Below are 22840 nucleotides of genomic sequence, written 5' to 3'. Positions count from 1 at the left end.
ACAACTCTTTTTTTGGGAATATAATTGCATATGATGAGTTACATATGATTTTCTCTCTCAGGTCAGAATCGTAGGCTGAAGATGAGGCTGCCGGAGCTGCGACCCAAGCGACCACCTTCGCTTTCCAAAGACCAGTTTGAAGGAGTGGTAGTGGACTACCTGCAGGTGAGGGCATGCATAAACACTCACACACACACACAAACAGTCACACACACGTATCATGTAATCCAGTGTGTTTGCGTGCATGCATGCCTCGCTTTTAGCTGCGGTATCTACTGACATGTGACACTGACTTCTCAACATTACACTGATTCCACACTGATAAAAATTATTCTTCACACATTCACGAGAAGCACAAAACAGAAAAAGGGCTCTGATTATTCATAGACAGTAAATAATTCCACCCATTAAATATACACTGTGCAGTTTCACATGTTGGCTGCCTCAAGTAGCAGAGAAAATTGTTTGAAGCTCAGTGACTAATTGCTTTGCTAAAAAAAAAAAAAAAAAAAAAAAAGACACCAAAGAAAAGAAAAAGAAGAAAAAAATCAACCATTGTCGAGTTGATATTTCTCTGCTCAGACTCTTCGCTCACTTCTGTTTAGACATCTCTCGTGTTGAGATGAATCTCTTCTTGTGAGAAACTGTTTCCTGACAGTGTCCATACCTAACAACTGGGACTATATTCAGTCAAGTCCTGCAGATTTTGAGATTGAGACTCATTTTTCACTCTGTTGCAGGCTCACTTTATTAGTGTAGGCTGATAAATACGGCAGGCCTGAGGTGCAAAACACAATATATTAGAAAGCAGATCAACAAAACAAAAAAACACACGAGAAAGAACAAGAAATAAGATTTATAATAAAGATAATAATAACTTTATTTGTATAGCACCTTCCATATCAGAAATGCAGCTCAAAGTGATATTACATATTCTAAGTACTTCACATGAAAAGGACAAAGAAGCATGTACAAAACGACAACATTGTTATAATAAAGATGGAGAATTAAACCCATTTAATGACATAAATAGAAATAAAATGTGAATGAGTGCTTCAGTGGTGGTAATTTGAGACTATTTCGCCCTGTGTACACAATCTAGAAATCAACGCCTCAAATTTCTGAAGCCATAAACAAACAGAACCTCCCTTTTCCCACGATACAGTACAGACTCAACCCCAGTTTGATTAACCGAAATAAACCTCTTCCAGTTTACCCCAGAGTTCCCAGGGTTATCCCACAGGTTTAACCTCACTGTGGGTGCAACTCAGAGCTGCCCTGGAAAAAATCAGACCGGTTCTGTGGAGGTTAAAAAACACACATCACTGTCTTTTTTGCTCCGACCACCGACCCCAACACCCATGTAGCATAAGATGGACTTAAAACCCACTTAAGAGCATGTAGAGAAAAACACACATGTAGCAAAAGTTGGGAATAAAACCCAATAAAATAAGATAAAATAAAGTGAAAATGCAAATACACAGAATGAGTACTTCAGTGGTGGTAATTTGAGACTTGTGTACACAGTCTATAAATCGATGCCTCGGTCTCTGAAGCCATAAACAAACAGAACCTCCCTTTTCCCAGTTGATACAGACTCACTATTGGTCTTGATTAACCAAAATAAGCCTCTTCCATTTGACTCCAGAACGTCTTTCCATGGGTTTAATCTCAAAGTCCGTCTTATGTGTCGGGCGCAACGTGGTATGCTGCAGACTTATTTTCTCAACTGTTTAATAGCATGTGATTTTCTTTTTCTTTTTTTTGTGAACCTAATACACACATTTCCCTCTCTTTCCCTGACAGCCGAATAGTGAAGAATTCCCGCTGAAAGAATTTCGTATCCCGTCCAAAGAGAGCTGCATGCAGTCGGAGACGGAGGCCCTGATAGAGCAGGACCTGGATCCTCCCTCCCCTGCAGCTCAGTCCTCCACCAAGCGGCGCTCCCTGCTGACGGACCGGCTGGACCCCAGCATCGCCTTCCCACGGGGGTCGATACCTCGAGCTTGTTCTCGGGACAGCGTCCGCAGCCTCCGACGCGCCTCGTCACTGGACGACATGGACGGGATGAGGGCCGAGTGGAGCAGTCGACCCGGAGAACCCCGAACCAACAGCAGTGAGTGTCTGAGTGGGACGATGCCAATGTCTCTAAGGTTTAAATGAGAGAGAATAATTACATTTCTATACAATATAGTGAAGTTTGATAAGATAATTAAGGTTTAGATATGAGATTACTAGTAGTAGAATCAGGTTATTAGTGTTTTATTTGTCTTTTGGAGGAACTAAAATATCTTTACTTTCATCTGATGAATCAAATGTTGTGTTATTGTCTTTTTATAACACAGATTAAATCAAGATAGCTTTGGTTTCATGTATAGCTCTTAAAGAATAAGCAAATTAGGATATTTTTTTAGAGGCTGATAAAATTAATATCAGAATTATTATTACAACATTATCTTGATATTGATACATTACTATATTTATATATATATCGTAGTATTCAAAATCATGTTAAAAAGATAAACACATACAATTTTTCATTGCCAACAAGCAAAAATCAGCTTCATCAGGGAGGTTTCCCATTATTGGAGTCTATTATTCTCTATATTAGGACACTTCAGAATGCATTAACATGGTTATATCATAACACCATATTATACCAAAATCATAGGGTATATTAAATGTCACTTTTAGGTTATTTATTGCCAGTTTAACCTGCTCCAGGTAGAGAGTTTAAAGTGAGTTCATGTTCACTATGTGAGTGGATGCAGTTTGCAAAAAACATCTGATCATAAATGTTGTAAAACTGAGCCGGTCGCATCAAAACTACACACAGTAGTTACACAAAGCTACACAGACACAGATGACTGTTTCCATAGCAATGACGCACCAGTAAACCCCACTATTGTTTTAATTTATAAATGATATTAATTAGATTAGCTGGATTTCTGTTTGTGTTTACTTTGCAAAAAAAGAGAAAGAAATGGATGATAGTGACTTAATTACAGTGTTTGCATTAACAGTTATTAATAAACAGCGAAGACAGCAAGATAAAAAAAAAGTTACTTTCTATGTATAAATTAAATGTTATCACCATTTGATTAGTAAAAGGTATTTTGTTTGTTTACATCAGCAAACTTAACTCCTTATATGTTCTTAAACTGCTCTTCAGGCAACAACTTCAGACTCTCTGCAACCGACCCGATTCGTATCATTGCAAATCATTGATCTGAACCTTCATGACATGAAGCATCAATATCGTTGCTATGGTAACCTGCAGTTTAAAATAGCGTGTGCAGAACGGTGGTTGAAATGTTTACCAAAACTACATTTCATTTGTCTGGTCATATGATGTTAACGGACTCCTGCCAGCAAAACAGTAACAAGTATTTATCACGAAAAAATTACCAAATAAATAAAAAAGTAGATATGATGAAAATGTTCTGCAAGCGACAAAAAACACCAGACAGATTTCTCACCACGGTTCAGTGAAAGAGAGAGTCTTTTACTTTTTTTTTTTGTCAGACAAGAAACAGAAAGACAGAAAGAGAGATCACAGATCAGCGACATCCATAACACGGAAAGCGTCGCTCTGAGCACGTGCGGCCGCCTGATGGTTGTTCCACCAGAGACACACGAATCAATCCCTCACTGGCCTGCGTGCGGGTTTCTCTCTCTCTCTGTGTGTATGTGTGTGTGTGTTTCTGTGTGTGTGTGTGTGTGTGTGAGAGAGAGTTTGTTGTCCATTTGTGTTAAAACTTGCACATCACTGCACAACCCGTCATCCTCCTCTTCTTCTTCTTCTTCTTCTTCTCTCGGGGGAAATATTTTGTGAGGAAACAATATTTTCTTGCCGAATTCAGATTCCAATCATACCGCTTCTGCTCTGGACTCTCTCCGTCTGTCACATTTTGTTTCATTTTCAACATATTTGTGTGTCCATCTGTGTCCTCGGAGCTGAGAGGAAATGCAATCATCTATCCAGTTTCTCCCTGTTGAGCACAATAAATTATGGATGCAGGAAACTATTTACAACTAACAACTTTTTATGTTATTGATTAATTTGTCTTTTATTGTTTCCTTAAACCCTCGTGTTGGTTTTTAAAAAATGGTTTTCTATCAGAAATATGGATTTATTTCACCTAATCGCTTGAAAATCAAATTTACTACATTCTTTGCAAGTATAATAAATAATAAATCACTACTTTAAATTGAATTGGGTGATAATTTGTGCTTTATGCTTTATAATAAACCCAATGAGGACAACAGGTGTGATTAAGTGCTGCCATTCAAGTATTTGTTTCAAAACTGAATCCTGACTAAACTTCATGATATATATCAGATTATGAATTATTTTAACTAAATTTTAAATCAGAGGAAAATTATGTTGATGGATTATCACAATTTCAGCTTTTTTAAACTAAAAAATTTCATTTCGTCGTCCTCCCGGGTCAAATTGACCCTGTCTCTTTTGACTGTTCCTTCTTTCCTCCCTTCCCTCCTTCTCTCCTTCCCCTCTCTTTCCTCCTTTCCTTCCTCCATCCCCCTTTCTTCCTTCCTTCTGTCCTTCCTCCCTTCCTTCTTTCCTTCCTTCCTCCCTTCCTCTTTTCCTTTCTCCCTCCCTCCCTCCTTCCTTCTTTTCTACCTCCTTCCTTCCTTCCTTTCCTTCCTCCCTTCCTTCTTTCCTTCCCTCCTTCCTTCCTCCCTCCTTTCATTCCTTCTTCCTTTCCTTCTTCCTTCCTTCTTTCCTCCATCCTTCCCCTCTCTTTCCTCCTTTCCTTCCTCCATCCCCCTTTCTTCCTTCCTTCTGTCCTTCCTCCCTTCCTTCTTTCCTTCCTTCCTCCCTTCCTCTTTTCCTTTCTCCCTCCCTCCCTCTTTCCTTCTTTTCTACCTCCTTCCTTCCTTCCTTTCCTTCCTCCCTTCCTTCTTTCCTTCCCTCCTTCCTTCCTCCCTCCTTTCCTTCCTTCTTCCTCCCTTCCTTCCTTGACTCGAGGACAACAGGAGGGTTAAATTAGGCTTATTGAAAACAATTTCCAAAAAATAAGTGTAAAGTTAGAATGAAGTTGGCTAAAAAAAAAGGTCTAATATAGAATTGGGTGATAATCTACACTTTATGTTTTATTAACAGTCAAAATTGACCCGTGAGGACAAACGTTGGTTGATGGGAAGGCAGCAGGAAGGTTAATTAATTGTTTTGTCTATAAAAGGTCAGAAAATGGCCAAAAAGATGTCTTCATGGGGGTTTTTTTTTGTCCGTTCAACAGTCTTAACCCCTGAAATAATCCATTTACTACCATTTATGACAAAGAAATGTGTTAAATCGTCACATTTGAGAAGTCCGAACCAGCACATTTTTGGCATTTTTGCCACTAAAACAATTGACCAATTAGTAAAATAGTCTTAGAAAATGAATCAACTAATTGTTTCAGCTCTAAAACAGTTAACATTTGTAGTATTTTTTTTAATTTTGTCCAAATTTTACCTTCAAACTATTTATTCTCAAATTTTCAGATTTCAATCTCATTTGTGTTTTCTGTAAACTGCTTTAAAGTCACATTTGCTGATAATTGTCGCTCCTCTCCTCTCTGTTCTGCAGACTTGAAGCCCAGCACTCTGAACTCCACGTCTGACTCGGACCTGATGAGACACAGAACCATCGGACGCATCCCTCAGGTTACCCTCAGCTTCGGCTCGGACCGGATGAGACCTCCTTCGCCCACCGAGATCGAAATCATCGCACCCAGCAAGATTAAAGACCGAACCCAGAACGTCACGGAGAAAGTCACTCAGGTAACGCAGGTGAGAGACACACAAGAGTAATCCTTCGTCATCCTAGAGAGAAAATAGTTGATGAATCCGCCAGTTCTGTTTCTCTTTGCACTTCACTCTTGCTCAGTGGTCATAGATACTGAGGTCCTGATTTTACACCCTCAGATCTATCTGAACAAGTCATTAGAAGTCAGATTAAGCCTTTAAGACAACATTTTCTTAACTCTCCTGTTGTCTTCCCATCGACCGTTGTATGCATCTTCTGTCCTCCTAGGTATTAGGTAGTATTAGGTTTGTAGGTTAGAAGTATAAATTATCACCCAATTCTGTGTCAGACCTTTTCAGCCAACCTCATTCCAACTTACTACCACAGGTTTTACACTTATTTGTGGAAATTATGGTCAATAGGCCTCATTTAAATTAAATGATACCTCATTTTTGAGTAAAGAAAAAGCAGAAATTATGAATTAATTCTAATATATTGAGTTTTTGTCACAAATTAAAGCTGAATCCAAATACAGACACCAGACAAGCAGGTAAGGTGTAATGAAGTCTTTTATTACAGAAACAGAAAGGAACATGAGAGATGGTTGCTATATGGCGTTTAGGCCGAGGGACGGGAGATTTGTCAGAGGAGTATGACCTCACTGGTGGGTTTGGCAGGCAGACGAGGCTGGCGTGCAGGCAGGTAATCATGGAGGCAGAGAGAACAGGTGTAAGCCAGGCTGGCAGCCAGACAAACAAACAACCAGACAGGCAGGCAGGCAGGGCAAGTAGGCAGGCAGGGCAAGTAGGCAAATTGACTGGCGTCAGAGATAGACGCGTGGCACATCGACAAACCCTGAACAGCACAACGATCCGGCACGGACTGGCTGTCTGTGCAGAGTTCTTGTAGAGGAGCGGTGGGGATTTGATGACAGGCAGGTGCGCTGATATCCAGCAGTGCAGAGAGAGAGAGAGAGAGAGAGAGAGAGAGACACAGATGCATACATCACTCAAATTAAGGAGGCTGAAAATAACAAAAACACACTCCGCAAAAGGGGAAGAGTCACAGTTTTATAGACATTTTGAGAGATAAGATTATTTTGCTTTCTTGCTGATAGTTAGAAGAGAAGATAGACACCACTCTCATATTTATCACATAAGGCTATAGCCAGAAGCCCAAAGGTCCAAAGTGACCTCCAAAGCATTACATTTATGTTTCTTGGTTGAGAGCAAGGCTGCAACTAATGATTATTTTAATTATCGATGAATCTGTTGATCATTTTCTCGAATGCTTGATGCTTGTTTGGTCTACAAAATGTAAGAAAATTGTGATGGCTGTTTCCCAAAGCTCAAGATGCAACCTGAAATGTCTTGTTTTATCCCGACCGACAGTCCACAGGCCAAAGATATTCAGTTTAGAGTCGTAGAGGACAGAAAACACCAGAAAATATTCACATTTAAGAGGCTAGAACTAGAGAAGAGAAGGTAATTCAACTCAAAATGAAATCTATTATCAAAATAGCTGCCAATTCCTTTTTCGTCAATCATTGCAGGTAATTGTCGCAGCTTTAGTTGGGAACAGTAACTTCCTGTATAATTCGCTCGTTTCCTATTACCTGCTCAGAGCCAGTGGTGAATTATAATCTTTACACTCTATTGAAAGCAGATCATTGCTCCAGTGTCAAGAATGTTAATTCGTCTTGGAAATGGGACGAATCTTCTCAACCTGTCAGCAGATCTTTTTTGCATGTTTTAAGAAAATGTGAGTTGAGGATTTGCAGGTGAGCCAAAGAGGCCAAAGAGGCCAAAGAGGTACAGTGTGCAGTCCAGTAATAACAAAGTCAGCGATTCGATCTCCAGCTCCTCGTGTCCGTCCACGTGTTGAAGTGTCCTTGAGCAAGACACCCAAATTACTCCAATGATCAGAGACCTTACAGGATAGCTCTCAGCCATCGCTGCCTGAGTAGTGATAACTCCAGAAGTTGTCTCATTATTCATCTGGAACACAAACTCTATCAATCATAAGATGTTGGAAAAGATGAAGATGAAATTATTTGATGAAAACAGGATGACAGGAGAGGTTTATTTGATAAGTTCAGCTCATTATCACAGTCTTCAGTCTTCAGCGCTGCTACATCAAATCAAAGTCTTCACACTCACTGATAGTTCAGGCAAAAATGTCTATAAGTGGTTATTTGTATCCGTCCCACTTAAGATGCTAAAAGACATCTGAAGTCACAGGGGTGAAAGTGTGAAAGAATAATCTCACCTGGAGGTGCGACATCCACGACACCAGCAGCAGAAAATACCCATCAGCCACCTGTCATTACACCATGGTGTCTCTGTGCACCTATTAGTTTAAATGTTACCTCCAAAAAAGAAAAAAATACCCCAAATAGCAACGTTCTTCCAAAATTATAGTAGGATGTTAGAAGTAAAACTGACGGAGAGTTCAGGTAGCTGAGTGTTTACCGTTCAAGTCTGATAAATGGCATTTTTTGCATGTAATTCCCATTTCTTTCTCCCCTTCTTACCTGTCAGCTTATTTGCCAGAAACTGTCAAATAAGTCAAAAAAAGGGCAAAAAATCCCTAAAATATTGTCTAAAAAAAAAAGCATGTGAGGATTGTCCCCGGTCAATTTTAAAAATCCCCAAAAACTGGCATTAATCGGAATAAATAATGAATAGTTTGGGGAATTCCTGCTTTCAGACATAATTTGTTGCACTTTGAGAAGATTTTATAGAAACCATCAAAGTCATGTCTCTAAGTTCTTGAAAAGTTTAATTAATTAAAATTAAAGCTACATTAATTATCTGAATCTGCAAAGTCACAGACATTAGTATTAGTATATATATATTTTAATTTAAACTTCATTTAATCAGCTAGTCTCATTGAGTTTGCAATCTATGTTTCAATATTCATAATAATCCTACTTCTTCTGTCCTTAAGCACAATATTTGAGTGAACTTGTTTACACACTTTACACATCTGCACAAACAGACTCTCACAAACACATCATTTCATGGCCTGTTTGTTTCAGGGCAGAGTTGCAGTCGGACACTTTGGGGCTTCCTCAGTGCGTCACATTAACCCAGTTTATTTGTGGGGTTTCCACAACAGTCGGTCGACTCTGTTTCCAACATGTGTTTGGTCCCATTTATCCGTTCGCCATCTGCTCGGCTTTGTTATTTAGCAGGATGTCTCGACAGACTTGTTAGCAGATTTCAATCAAACTTGGTGTGATGGTTTGGGATTTTAACTGTGTGGGTGTGTTACAATAAGCAGGTTGTCTGAATTATGGGATTACTTCAAATCTGGATGTTAGAATAATTTAAAAGACTTGTCCAAAAATCTGTGATCCTGCTTCGTGGAAAAGGCCTTTTTATTCTTCAGATCTTTAGTTCAAGATTATTCTTTCAGTAAAGGCCGTTCAGTCTTTCCCAAACTGGCATATAATGTAAAAATATGAGCCCCAAAAATATTTTTCTCACAGGGATCCTGCAGAATGTGGTAGCACATTATCTATATGTTTAGTAACATTATAATTTTAAATGACTATGACTCTGTGAAACTTGACACAATTATTGTACAAATACCTGATATTTTCTAGAAAGGCTTTAAGTATTCTCCAAATATAACAGTTTCTATCAGACATTCAATATAATTATTTAACCTAAAATATATCTTGATGTAGTCCCAGATCTAAATGCAGAAACAAAAACCCCTTACTAAACATATTATATTATAAAAAAAGAAAATGTTTAGAAGGTAGAATAAATCTGACATGGTAAAGTGAATGAGGTGCCCCTAAGCAAGACACATAACCTCCAGTTGCTCCAGTGGATGCTCAGTGGTCAGACTGTGGTTATACTGGGAAGCTTCCAGGTGTGAATGTGTGTAACTGCGTGCATTCCTGCAAAATGCAGTAGTTTCAGAAAGTCTTGCATAGCCTCTGATCGTACATCTTGTTATTACAAATTAGTCCTAAATTTTGAAGTCGTAGTAGCTCTATTGACGTTTTATTGAGGGTCAGACAACAATATAATGACATTTAGGTAGCACTCCCTGAGGCATAAAAACATTTAAGACAATTTATGACTGACAACCCAGTCACCAGAATAAAATATTGGCATTATACGTTTCATCAAACCATAGATAAGTCTAATCTCTATGTTTCAGTGTCGGCCATTATCAGTTGAGTAATTATGGCTGTTTTTTTTCTATGCCTGACCAATTGGTTAGTGTTAGGGGAAGATCCTGGTTTGGGTTAAAAAAAAAAAAATTAAGACAACAAATATCCCGTCATCATTGGTTGTCGGCTTTTCCAGCTTTCCACCTTAGAAGAAAGTCAGCTCATATAAATATCATCTGAACTTCGTCACTTTAAATGTTGATATTAAACATATTGAAACGTAGAGATTCAACAAATCGGTGGTTTGCATAATCGTACAATACCAAGATTTTATCCTGGCGGCTGAGCTGGGATTAAATGCTGCTCTCTTTGTGATGGTGAGATAGTTGAGATAGCGTTTCTTCACACAGGAGGGGGAAGAGTTTTTTTTTGGGGGGTTATATCAACAGCCGACTGTGTCTCAGAGCACGATGTGGAAGCAACGTGGCTTCTGGGAAAAACTACAAGAACAGAACAGAAGTCCTCCTGAGCTTGACTTGTTATCTTGACTCCACTGACGTCATGTAGCACTGAAGCAGAGTGTTTGTCCGCTGCTCGTTGGGCTTTGTCTTACTACTTATGTTTGTGTTGGAAGGTTAAATGTAGTCATTACGTCTATTTGTCCCTGGTGTCCCCCTGCTGATAGACCACATACTCTCTTTCTCAGGGTTTCTTCCATCGTAGCAACAGTTCAGTCCAGACTCTATAAATCTTGTTTTTGTAAAGAGGCTAAAATATTTTCCCATGTTTAAAATGGCAGTTTTTTATATTGAATTAACTATTACTGGCAATTCTTTGATCTCCTAAACTTCATGATATAATTTCCTGGTTCTAGAAATGTATTTAAACAGGCTGAACTACAACAAACAAGTGGAATAATCTGCCATTTTTTCAGATATTTAATTATGTTTGATAGAAAATATGAACCTCTCTTTTCAAAGTCCAAGTCAATGTGATGAATTTCTCCGCATTTCTCCAAGCTGCCGTTACTCATTTCTCTGTTTTTATAATCAGCATACGGATGTCAGACATGTCACAAAGAAAACAAGGAAGCTTACCCGCAAATAAGCCATGGGATAGTTAGATACCTTGGTTAAAACAGCCTTTTTATTTATGCACATTGAGAGTTAAACACCCAAAAATCAAATAGGCAAAACATTGAGGAGCGCCCTGGTGGTCAAGTGATTTGAGCGCATGCCACGTAATAGCAGTGTCCCTGGTTCAAATGTGGCCAGGGACCTATGCTGCAGGTCATCCCCCTCTCTCTCTCTCCGTTTCCTGTCAGCTTCTCTGCTAGTTAATATATAAATAGAGGCAAAAAAGCTCAAAAATAAATCTTTAAGTTTTAAATTAAGTTTCTGTAATTGTATTTATTTTATGGTGGTTGTTGCTCGTTTTAACTGCAGAGACGTTTTCCCATAAAACACGTTAAACTTTAATTAGTTGGCTATAAATTAAATCAATATTGTTTGTAATTTAACTTTAAAGTAGCAAAACAGACTTTTTTCCCCTTTTTTAAAGCATTAAACTGTGTGTGTGTGTGTGTGTGTGTGTGTGTGTGTGTGTGTGTTTGAAGTAGCCTGAGGTGTAGTCGCATCTGCTGTATGTAATGTAATGTCAGTATGGATAATAACTGGGAAGCATTGAGTGTGTGAGGATGTATATGGAGTGTGTGTGTGTGTGTGTGTGTGTGTGTGTGTGTGTGTGTGTGTGTGTGTGTGTGTGTGTGTGTGTGTGTGTGTGTGTGTGTGTGTGTGTGTGTGTGTGTGTGTGTGTGTATCAGAGGCGGGTCTGTGGGAGCGGAGCGAGGTTCTGGTGAGATGTCGTTATGAAAGCGAGTGAAACGGGCGGCGGGTGTGAGCCTATCGAGCGAATCGCTGGCTTGGCGCTGGCGCTGACCTTGGCCTCTGGAGCTAATGGACAATGGAGGGCAGCGGGCGTGCTCTCTGTGCATCTGCCAAACCTCCAACTGCCCTCCAAATCAACCCCCCCTGCCTTTTATGCTGATGCCAGTTTGCATCTTTGTCCAGTTAAAACAGCTTGAATTGAGTATCGTAGTGGTGAGGGCACAGGCGAGTGTCAAGTCAGGTCAGAGTTTAGGTCACAAATCGCTGCTGCTGTTGCTGCTGCTGCTGCTGCTGCTGCTGCTGCTGCTGCTGCCGCTTCTGCCGCCATGTTGGCTCAAACTGCAGCAGATATCAGTTTCCCCAACCCACCAAAAGCACGTTTGAAAAAAGAATAATTTCATTTATACTCGTTGAAACTCGTTGAGCATACGTTGCCTTTACATTCGGCCGTGCTCCGTTATACAATAAAACTTGTCGTTAACCCTCCTTTATAATTGGATTTCGATTGGCACCTTACAAAAAGGGAAATGATGGTTGTCATTGATCTTTGCTCGTATTGATTTGTCTGCATAACATGAAGCACCCAGTGTGTGATTGACCAGACTGTAGCTTGTGAGAGACTGACTACTGTAGAGAAGCTCCAGCACACTGTAACTAGGTGTGTGTGTGTGTGTGTGTGTGTGTGTGTGTGTGTGTGTGTGTGTGTGTGTGTGTGTGTGTGTGTGTGTGTGTGTGTGTGTGTGTGTGTGTGTGTGTGTGTGTGTGTGTGTGTGTGTTTCTGGGAAAAGCAGAAGTGTGTTAATGTGGCGCCCCCTGGCTTCGAATGAGTTGACAAAAAATGACTGTGGAGAAATTTGAATGTATTTTTAAATTGTGAAACATTTCATTTGGATTTTCTTTGTATTCTGGTGCATGATTGTGTGCACAGTTTAAGTTTAAAGCAGGCTTATATTCACAAAGGATTACATGCTCATTTGAGATTGGGTTGAACTTGTCGCTCTAAAGCAGCCGTCTCTTTAAAACAAAGTTTAAACATGACATGACAAACAGTCACATCAAAATGAACTGAGAAACAGGTTGCATGACTCCTCTCCAGTCTACTATAAATGCTGTTAGTTAGTGTTTTTACTACATTGCCTCCATCAGAGTGGAATATGAGATTGTTTCTAGTTATTTTAAATACAATCTTACTCATGAGACATCACAAAAATATCTAAAACAATCCAATAATTTGCAAAAAAATTATATTTAAAAAATTTTAACTAAAAAAATACAATATATTTACAGCAATAATGACTCTCCTGACCTTAGGAACAGCACCACATGTAATAATGTAGAGCTTCTAAGATGAATCAATCAGTCCATGGACTAGAAAACTAATCTGCAACTATTTTGATTATTGATTTTAGTCGTTTTAGTCGTTTTTTTAAGCTAAAATGCCAAATCTTGCCTGATTTCGTCTTCTCAAATGTGATGATTTAATGCTTTTCTTTGCCATAAATAACAGCAAACTGAATATTTTGGACTGACATAACATCTAAAAAAACATCCTGGGAATTTATATAACAGTCATTATCTGACATTTTATTCACAAATCGATTAATCGTGAAAATAAACAGCAGAATAATTAGTTAGTTGTAGCCTCATATTAATAATAACTGTCCATGATAGTATTTAGACATTAATTAACTGACTTAAAGTTGATGAAAACATTGTTGTGATTATGTAATATGTAAATACAGATATTAGATATATAGATGTAGAATAATTTCCCAACTAGCCAACTATAGATATGACTCTCTTTGAACTTTGAAGAAAAGACTTAATTAAAAACTTTATCTTTCATCACGTCATGCAGCATCAGTTTGGTCTTTTAGCAGTTAAAGCTTGTTGAGCACAATCGGATGAGGCGGATGCCGTCATCCATAGAGCCGCTGGATCAGGTTTTTTTTTTTTTTTTTCACGTTTGAAAGGGGATCCCGCAGCGAGGGCTGGGCTACAGGCATGGGTGGATGAGCGAGGGAGGCAGAGGGAGGGAGATACAGACGAATGGACAGAGGTTGCCTTTTCCTCTCTCTCTCTCTCCCTCTCTCTCTCTCTCTCTCTCTCTCTCTCTCTCTCTCTCTCTCTCTCTCTCGCTCTCTCTCTCTCTCTCTCTCTCTGAGTCTCTTTAGTCTCTTTTGTGATCTCCTGCTGTTCACCCTGTAGTACATTTCAGCATGAGCTTCAAGCAGAAACTGCAGCCTGTGAGTATTTCAGCCTTACTTAGGGGGGGGGGGGGGGTTCCCTGGCATCACGCTCAAACTCCTACCTTCCTTTTTTTTTTTAAAGCTCCACTTCCCTGCTGTGGTAAACTCCTAAACTCCTCTTTCCCCCGTCTTCATCTTCACCTCGCCCTCTTTGCTTTAACCATTTTAGCTGCACAGGTGAGCAACATGAGCATTATCCAGGTTATGTCATGTCACCTGAAATATATATATATATTAAATGCATATGAATTTGGACAACTTGTCACCAATGTTTTGCACATATTCTTCTAATAATTAGCTTTTGTAGCGTTTTGTTAATCAGGTTGCTCCTGTTTTAAGTTTACTGAAGTGTGTGTGTTTGTGTTGAGCTTGAAATAAGACAAGTTAAAGTTTAATGTCATGGTAAAGGAAGTACTGAATGGATCGAATACACACAAAAAAACCCAAAGAGAATTACATGAAATTAGTTAGAGGTGAAAGATTTTTGTAAGTAAAGATAAAAGTAGGATATTTCTCTTTATATAGGGAGAAAAAGCTACAATCCACCATCATGTCTGTGTTATTGTGATGATTTTTAGTATTTATGTTGATTTGTATTCATGCTTTCTTCTTTAAATACCACTTCCTCACACGTCGCTGTCTTTTTAGTGTAGAAAAAAGTATAATAAAGTATAAAACGTATAGCTGGTGAACTCTCACTGTGTTAATTATAAAGTCAGAGCAGTGACAGAGGGCTCGTTGCGTGCCAGTTGGTGATGGCGGTTGCTCTCTGCTCGTCATTATGGAACAGAGCTGCGGACAACATCAATAACTTAACATTTCTTGGATGAGTGAACCTTCGCTGGTCTGTTTACACTCTCATTACTGTGTTGTCTTTTCACATCTGTTCAGCTCGGCGTGAGTAGCTGCTGACACACGAGGATCCCCCGCAGGTTGTCATGTTAGAAGAATCAAGTCGAGCCTTTTTTTTGTGGCGTTTTTAAACAGATTTTTGGAGCAAAAGCTGAAGCCAACATCTCTTTGTCATTAAAGGTCAACACAAACCACTATCTAAGCTTTTTGGTTTTTCCTAGTTCATTGTTTTCCCTCTTTGGTCGTTTCCTTAGTAACCCCCTTTTTTTAATGCAGTGCTCTGTCTGCTTCACTTTGACTATTTATAGCATCTGTTCTCATTAAAGCTGGGAAAGTGGACAAAAACATATTTCTTAAATGTTTTCTTCCAAGAACTAAAAATCTTAATATACGACTCAGTACTAAACTCTCAACTTGTGGTTCCCCTGTGCTTTTTCTTTTTAATGTGAGTGTTTGCTTGTGGAGACACTGCGGCTACTCGTCATACAAGTTCAACTTCTTTTTGTCATGGTGACCGGGATCATAATTATGCAAACTAAAATGCAAACGTAGGGGCTAACCACTGCAAGGTTTGTCAGGTCATGGAAAGCAATGCACACTAGTGTTTGCTTAGTTTATGTGCATCGAAAAGAGACGATCTGCTTAAACCCTCCTGTTGTCCTCAGGTCAATTTTGACCCATGAGAACAACAGGCGTTAACTCAAAAATGAGGTATAGTTTCTTTAAATGAGGCCTATTGACCATAATGTCCAAAAATAAGTGTAAAACCTGTGGTAATAAGTTGGAATGAAGTTGGTTAAAAAGATCTAACGCAGAATTGGGTGATAATTTATACCTTATGCTTTATAAACCAGACCAGGTCAATTTTGACCCGAGGAGACAAAAGGTGTATTCAATCTTTATTTCAGACCCGATGGGTCCATAAAAACACACATACTACAAGAAACAAAAAGCATATCTAAAAGACATACAGACACCCTCTCCAGTGCCTCCAAAAACTAGAGAAATAACAGGTACTGCTCTTTATAATAATTTCATTTGTAGAGTGCTTCAGCCGCACTATAAAAGTAAACATACATTTCCTAAGAAGAGCGTCCAAGGTGGGAACATCGCTGTGCACAAACAACTGACTGGCACTCGTCCATCTAGGGAGCTTCAACGGGATTCGCAGTGCATCATTATATGCCCCCCGAAGTTTGTTAAATTTAGCCGTACTGTAACTGCACCACTAGTGGGCAGTATACAGTGGAGTACAATAGGCTTTAAACAAAGCAATTTTAACATTATCCGAACACATATAACATTTGCGTGCCAGCATATTTGCTTGTGCATACAATTTACAGTACTGTCGCTGTATATCATCATCATCATCATCATCATCATCATCATCATCATCATCATCATCATCACTCAGGTCATCCCTGATGATGTGACCAAGATATTTCACCTCGTCCACAACAGTCAGTGGATTCTCTGCCTTAGTCTTTATAATCATAACTACACTCTTTTTAGAGTTAAATTTGATATCAAACTGCTTTCCGTAGTCTGAGCAAACTCTAAGAAGTTGCTGCAGACCAACAGAATATGGAGACATGATGAGACATTAGGTGATTCATCAGCTTTTCTCCCACCATAGTCAGTCCTACACCCTTTAAGCCTTTTAGAGAGCTCATCCATATACAAACTAAACCATATAGGTGACAGAATCCCACCCTGTCTAATCCCCCAAATAAGGAGCGACCCCTCTCTCTCGTAATTTTGCAAACAATTTCCCATGATTCATGCGATCAAAGGCCTTAGAGGCATCTAGGAAGCACATAAACATGGTAGAGTTTAGTTTTCTATATCTACTGACAGCCTTTTTCATAGCAATGTGAAGACAACAGGAGTGTTTAAAAAAAAAAAGCATTTTTACACAACAATAACAGTATCGTGTGCTGACCTCACATACCTCCTCTTATAATGAGAATTAACTAAAATCACTCACTGCATGGGGCCCAATCGATGCAAGCACTTATTCTGGTACACAATTGAGCAGACCACTAGCAGGAGGGGTCACGTGGTCGACACTAAATGGGATCACATGGTACAACAGAGGCAGGTGAAGCTTTAGTGTGCTCTTTTAAAAGGACAGCTAGTGCGTTGACTTAGTGCAGAGAGGAGAGACCCAGACAGGTTTGTCTGCGCTGATTTTAGTAGCTTTAGTAGCTTTCTGTGATTGTTTTCCAACCAAACCTGCACAGAAGTGATGCAGGAGAGGAGATGGCCTTTGCAAAACAGAAAACAGGCAGGTAGGGCTGCGGAGGGCTTGGAGGAGCCTCTTCCTCTACTGCTGCAGGATGAGAACCTGGACATGGAGGCTCTCATAGTCGTACTGGTCAGTTGGTCAGTGGGATCTTAAAACTCATCACTTCAGTCACTCAGTTACTGTTTTGTGTTGGTCGGCCTGTTCATGCTGGACTGATGGTAACACTGGATGGGGGATTTGTGTTCTGGTGTTTTTGTCACTCTGAAGAGGCTGGAGTTGTTTCTGTCTTTTTGCATCTTTAAACATTCAGCATATATCGAAACTGAAGGTGTTCCTCTGATGTATTTTAAAGGGCTGTGAGCTTTTTCTCCTGCTAAACCTGGTGAGAATCTTCTCAGGGAAGTTGTTATTTGCCTTTTGGTGCACATCATTACACATTAAACATGATTGGATGTGGCAAAAGTGTCAAGGCACAAACAAGCGTGTGTGTGTGTATGTGTGTGTGTGTGTGTGTGTGTGTGCAGCAACCTTTAATCCATGCATACATATCCCCCCCTGCCTGAATTAACAGATGTGAATATTTTTAAAGTGTTAATCAGGTTATTTTTGTTTCTTCACTTGTGTTGATAGATAGATATGTTATTTTGTGAAGAGCACCTTAATTTTTCGTGGTAATTGTGAAAATTGTATGAGGTGTTAGTTTCAAAGCTGTGGTTAAATTCTGCTGGACGATTATTATTATAAAGCGGCAACAAGGAGTAGTTTAAAATGAGTCCAGCACTAAGCGAGAGTGCTTCAGTCTACAGCCAACAAAACGGCCTGTAATGTAATCAGAAGGGGCACCATCAATGTGCGTCCAATAAAAAGCGTTCATTTTGCCAGTGCAAGTGCAAGGAGGAAAGAAAAAAGGACCATATAGAGAAATAAAACGTTTTTCTTTACGTTTTGTTTGATCTGTCTCATTCTGAAATATTGCAAGAGTTGGAAATCAGCTAATATTCAGCCGCAGGAAAAGGTTTTATATAACACTTAGCTACACTTTCTGTTCTCCAACACAACAGACTCCTCCCAGCACTCCTCTCTTTACTCTGTCACAGCTGAATATTTAGCTGATATCAAAGTCTTGCGAGCTTTCAGAATGAGTCTTCTCGTCACTTAGGCACAAAACGATGGGAAAATAAGTTTCTCTTTAAGGAGCACCATGTAATGCCTGTAATGTGCTGATAGTTGTTTTTTATCTTTGCCCCAACATCAGTTTCCATGAGAGATGAGAAATAAGAGAGTAGAGTTGTGTATAAGAAATTGGCTTCCTGTATACATTCAAATTGAAAGTAGCTGGTAAATCCTGTGCAGCGTATAAAATTAAACTTTGATTAATTAAATCTGCTGGAAAATGAAAAGTGCTAAAAAAAAATTAAACCTGGTCATAAAAGTTGTATTTAGTTGATGATCATTTGTTTCATAAATACATGATGATGTACAGGCTATAAATTATTAAGCCTGGTAATGTTTGCTTAATTTAGCCACGATCACTATCTGTGTTCTCATTTCATTAAAGATAAATCAACTAATCAACAACAAACCTCCCAGAAAGTGACTTATTTCCATCCTAAAAGTAGAGTTATAAATCCTTCTATCTGCATTTTATCTCCATTATTAATAATATCTTCTCCATCCTGCTGCTCCCCCTCTGTCTCCACAGGTGTTGTCTCTTGGTGCTGACGTGCTGCCAGAGTACAAGCTGCAGGCCCCACGTATCCACAGATGGACCATCCTTCACTACAGCCCCTTCAAGGCGGTATGGGACTGGGTCATCCTGCTGCTGGTCATCTACACGGCCATCTTCACACCGTACTCGGCCGCTTTCCTTCTCAACGAGGTGGAGGAAGACCTGAGGAGAACTTGCGGCTACACCTGCAACCCCCTCAACGTGGTGGACCTGGTGGTGGACGTCATGTTCATCGTGGACATCCTGATCAACTTCAGGACCACCTACGTCAACCACAACGATGAGGTTGTCAGCCACCCGGGACGCATCGCACAGCACTACTTCAAGGGCTGGTTCCTCATCGACATTGTGGCCGCCATTCCCTTCGATCTGCTCATATTCCGCTCCGGGTCCGAGGAGGTGAGAAAGAAAGAAGGGGAGAGGGTCGATGTCAGTGGCTTCGTAACACCAAAGCATCAATTATGCTGTACCCATGTGTTGTCTGACAAAGCTAAATAGACTTTTCAATGGACCAAATGGGGCTTTGCATGAAACTAATAACATTATTTTACTGGTTTATCAGTATTTTTGAGCATTTTAGTCCTTTATAATAGATATGGGAGATATAAAAGGAAATGAAGGAGCAAGAAATGCAACAACGGTCTCTAGCTGCATCAGATTTGAGTTTTAAAAAAAAAGGTCTGTTGAGTATTTGGCAGGTTAGGGGTGTTATCAGTGGACCAAACCAAGGCTCTCTCCTCTTTTGTGAAGGAGACATGATTTAAATAATATACAGTAGGACATCTATATTAAACAAAGTTTCAAAGCTTGAGGTGAACGTCCAGACCAGGGGCCCATTCTGCAGGTTATTGACATCTCTGCCAGTTACTATCTAAATAAAGACAAAAAAATACCAAAATAAATCTTTTAAAAAGCTCTTTTCAACCAGCTCTGAATGCTTCGTTTGCAAAGTTACCTCTACTTCCCCTGACGTCAGATCTGATTTGCATGTGCCCACAAATGTCCGCCTGTTTCAAAGTCTTTGTTGCTGTGGTGGTTTCACAGGTAGTTTGTGTATTATGGACTCCAACATGTACAGATGTATTTGAGCATCTGACATTTGGAGTACAGAATGGGAAAAAGAACTGAAATCTGATTACTATAAATCTTGCAAAAATAATCCAGTAAAGCCCCAAAAAAATATAGACCTGAAAATGTGTATATGCCCTTTAACTAGCCTCTGTTCCCAGAGCTTTAGTAATCTACATTTTTCTTTGTTTTTTTATGTTTTAATGTTTCATAAAGTGTCTTTTGTTCTTTTGGGTTTAACAGCAGTCCAGTTGAGTATCATGGGACTTGTTCAATCCTGAGTTTATACTTATAAAATTGACGAGGTGTTCAAATTTTACCATGCAGTAAAATTACAGTACAACAGCAGATTATAAAAAAGCAAAGTTAATGAACATGTTTCAGCTTTTCAGAAAGACAGATGGAAGAATCTCTCCATTTGAGCAACCCTACAAATGCTATAGAAGCAGAAGCTAGTGAGGAAAAGTAGGGGAGGTCTCAGCTCTGAATCATCCTTAAAATATTTCAAGTAGAGCAACAGATGGCTGAGACACGTTACTTTAATGTCAATATAGACAAATACACCAATCTTAGCTTTTATAGGTTTTGCGTATTAGTTGCAGGCCGGGAAAACGAGGCAGCCTTTACTGTAAATGTTGACTATTTCCCCCCTAAAATCACCCACTGATTTATACATTGTGTATAAACCAGATGTGTGTATGTGTACATGTAGTCTGAAATGTATACAACAGACATTTTAAGCACAGGTGTTACCAATAACATTAATGATCTGTCATGTTCAAGTTCATATATCATTAATTTTATTCTTTACATGTGTGCTTTTATTGCTTTAACATGTCAAAATGTCAATATTGGGTCAACTTTATTGCTTGATTATAAGTTTTGATGTCGCAAGATGATATTTTATGTCACTGTAGGCTGTTAATGGCAGGTTGTGTTGCCTTTTTTTGGTTAAAAATTTGATTTAAATCTCAACACACACAGTGGTTAAAAGTCTGTATCGCTGTTTTCAGCCTTTTAAAATTGGATTAAAGTTGGCAGATCTCACTAATATGAAGTCTTCCTCTCTCCGCCAGCCACAGACCACCACTCTGATTGGATTACTGAAAACAGCCAGACTCCTGAGGTTGGTGCGAGTAGCCAGGAAGCTGGACCGTTACTCAGAATACGGAGCCGCCGTCCTTTTCCTCCTCATGTGCACCTTTGCGCTCATCGCTCATTGGCTCGCCTGCATCTGGTACGCCATCGGCAACGTGGAGCGCACCAGCTCCGCCCGCCTCGGATCCCTGAAGATCGGCTGGCTGGACAACCTGGCTGAACAGATTGGTAAACAGTTCAATGACAGCGACGCAGCCTCGGGTCCCTCCATCAAGGACAAGTACGTTACAGCTCTGTACTTCACCTTCAGCAGCCTGACCAGCGTTGGCTTCGGGAACGTCTCCCCCAACACCAACCCAGAGAAGATCTTCTCCATCTGTGTCATGCTCATTGGCTGTGAGTAGAGTTGAATCAGAGCATGTGATGAGCGATCAATCATCATGTAATCAATCAGAGCAACATGTAGAGATTCAACATTGATTCTTGACCTTATGTACTTTTTTGTCTCTACGAATTAGACCTGACTGCCATAACAAATAGATACCATACAGTTTTAAAGGGGCTATAGTTTTATGTGAATTTGTGAGTATATCTAAAAAAGACTTGATAAAGAAGAGTGAAAACCTATAGATAAAAATATGGACGTGTTTATGTGTTTTGAAGCCTCGAGTTTAGCAATTTGACCGATGCCATCTTTGATTTTTGGAGCCTACAACCCATGCATGTATTCAATCATACGATGTCTGTCTTAAAATGAGAAATTAACTTTTTACAGCTTAGTTAAATGATTAATCAGTTATCAGATCATCAGTATGAATTATTTAATAAAATACCCAAACTACTTTACATTACTCATACTCATACATTATCTATGTGAATTTCATCCAACAACTTTGCATTTAAATGATAATTTTTTAAAGGAATCGATTTTACAGAAGTGGAGGACAGTGGACAATTGTTTAAAATACCTCAATTTGTTCTAATTGCATGCAGTTAGCTGTTCTGAAAGAGTATACTATTGCTTTTTAACTCTCCACATGGCACCACCTTCTCCAACATACACAGTATTTCTCTCGTCTGTCCCGTGCAGCTCTGATGTACGCCAGCATATTTGGGAACGTGTCGGCCATCATTCAGAGATTGTACTCAGGAACGGCTCGATACCACACTCAGATGCTGCGGGTCAAAGAGTTCATCCGTTTCCACCAGATCCCAGGAGGCCTTAGACAGCGGCTGGAGGAGTACTTCCAACACGCCTGGTCCTACACCAACGGCATCGACATGAACGCCGTGAGTCACGTAGACGTTACTACAGAAACACAGTAGTTCACTACAGGAAAGGACATGAAGGTTAAGGTTAGGGTTAGGGTCAGAAGTTTGCTGTGTATGCGGGGGTATAGCTCAGTGGTAGAGCATTTGACTGCAGATCAAGAGGTCCCCAGTTCAAATCTGGGTGCCCCCTGCCCAAATATGGTCCTTTTATCTACTTAATCCCAAACCACAACTGCTCTTCTGGGCTACTGAGCTGGGAGAAATAGTGGAAACAGATGGCAATGCACATTTAACATCTAAATAAAATCCTCAAACCTGCTGACGTATCAAGAGCAGACATCTCCTTATTTGTACATGAATTATTACCACAGATGCTGTTGAATTACATAAATATTTGTCGAACTTTTCTCAAAATATCCAGGCACCAAAGTGGACAGCTAAAATAAACAGCCCTAAATAAATTGTACCATACACCAGCATGTAATAGCACACTTGCTTTTCTCCCTGTTATTGTCATATTTTGCTGCATTGCCTTTGATATTCACCTAATT

General features: G+C 39.6%; 1 protein-coding gene and 1 non-coding gene across 2 annotated transcripts in view; both read left to right on the top strand.

The window, feature by feature from the left end:
* kcnh6a (potassium voltage-gated channel, subfamily H (eag-related), member 6a) overlaps positions 1-22840 on the top strand; it is a 38539-nt gene that overhangs the window by 7478 nt on the left and 8221 nt on the right. Inside the window, exons 4-9 of the mRNA XM_062438307.1 lie at positions 62-165; positions 1807-2116; positions 5597-5799; positions 18825-19250; positions 20978-21413; positions 22108-22307. Coding sequence (XP_062294291.1) covers positions 62-165; positions 1807-2116; positions 5597-5799; positions 18825-19250; positions 20978-21413; positions 22108-22307 — 1679 coding nt within the window. The remainder of the gene's footprint in view (positions 1-61; positions 166-1806; positions 2117-5596; positions 5800-18824; positions 19251-20977; positions 21414-22107; positions 22308-22840) is intronic.
* trnac-gca (transfer RNA cysteine (anticodon GCA)) lies at positions 22408-22479 on the top strand. Its single transcript has one exon. It is a non-coding gene; the product is annotated as a tRNA-Cys (tRNA).

The sequence above is a fragment of the Scomber scombrus genome, chromosome 18, assembly GCF_963691925.1.
Source record: "Scomber scombrus chromosome 18, fScoSco1.1, whole genome shotgun sequence".
Taxonomy (NCBI): Eukaryota; Metazoa; Chordata; class Actinopteri; order Scombriformes; family Scombridae; genus Scomber; species Scomber scombrus.
The sequence above is the reverse complement of the archived record's forward strand: the minus strand, read 5'-3'. Positions and strand labels throughout refer to the sequence as shown.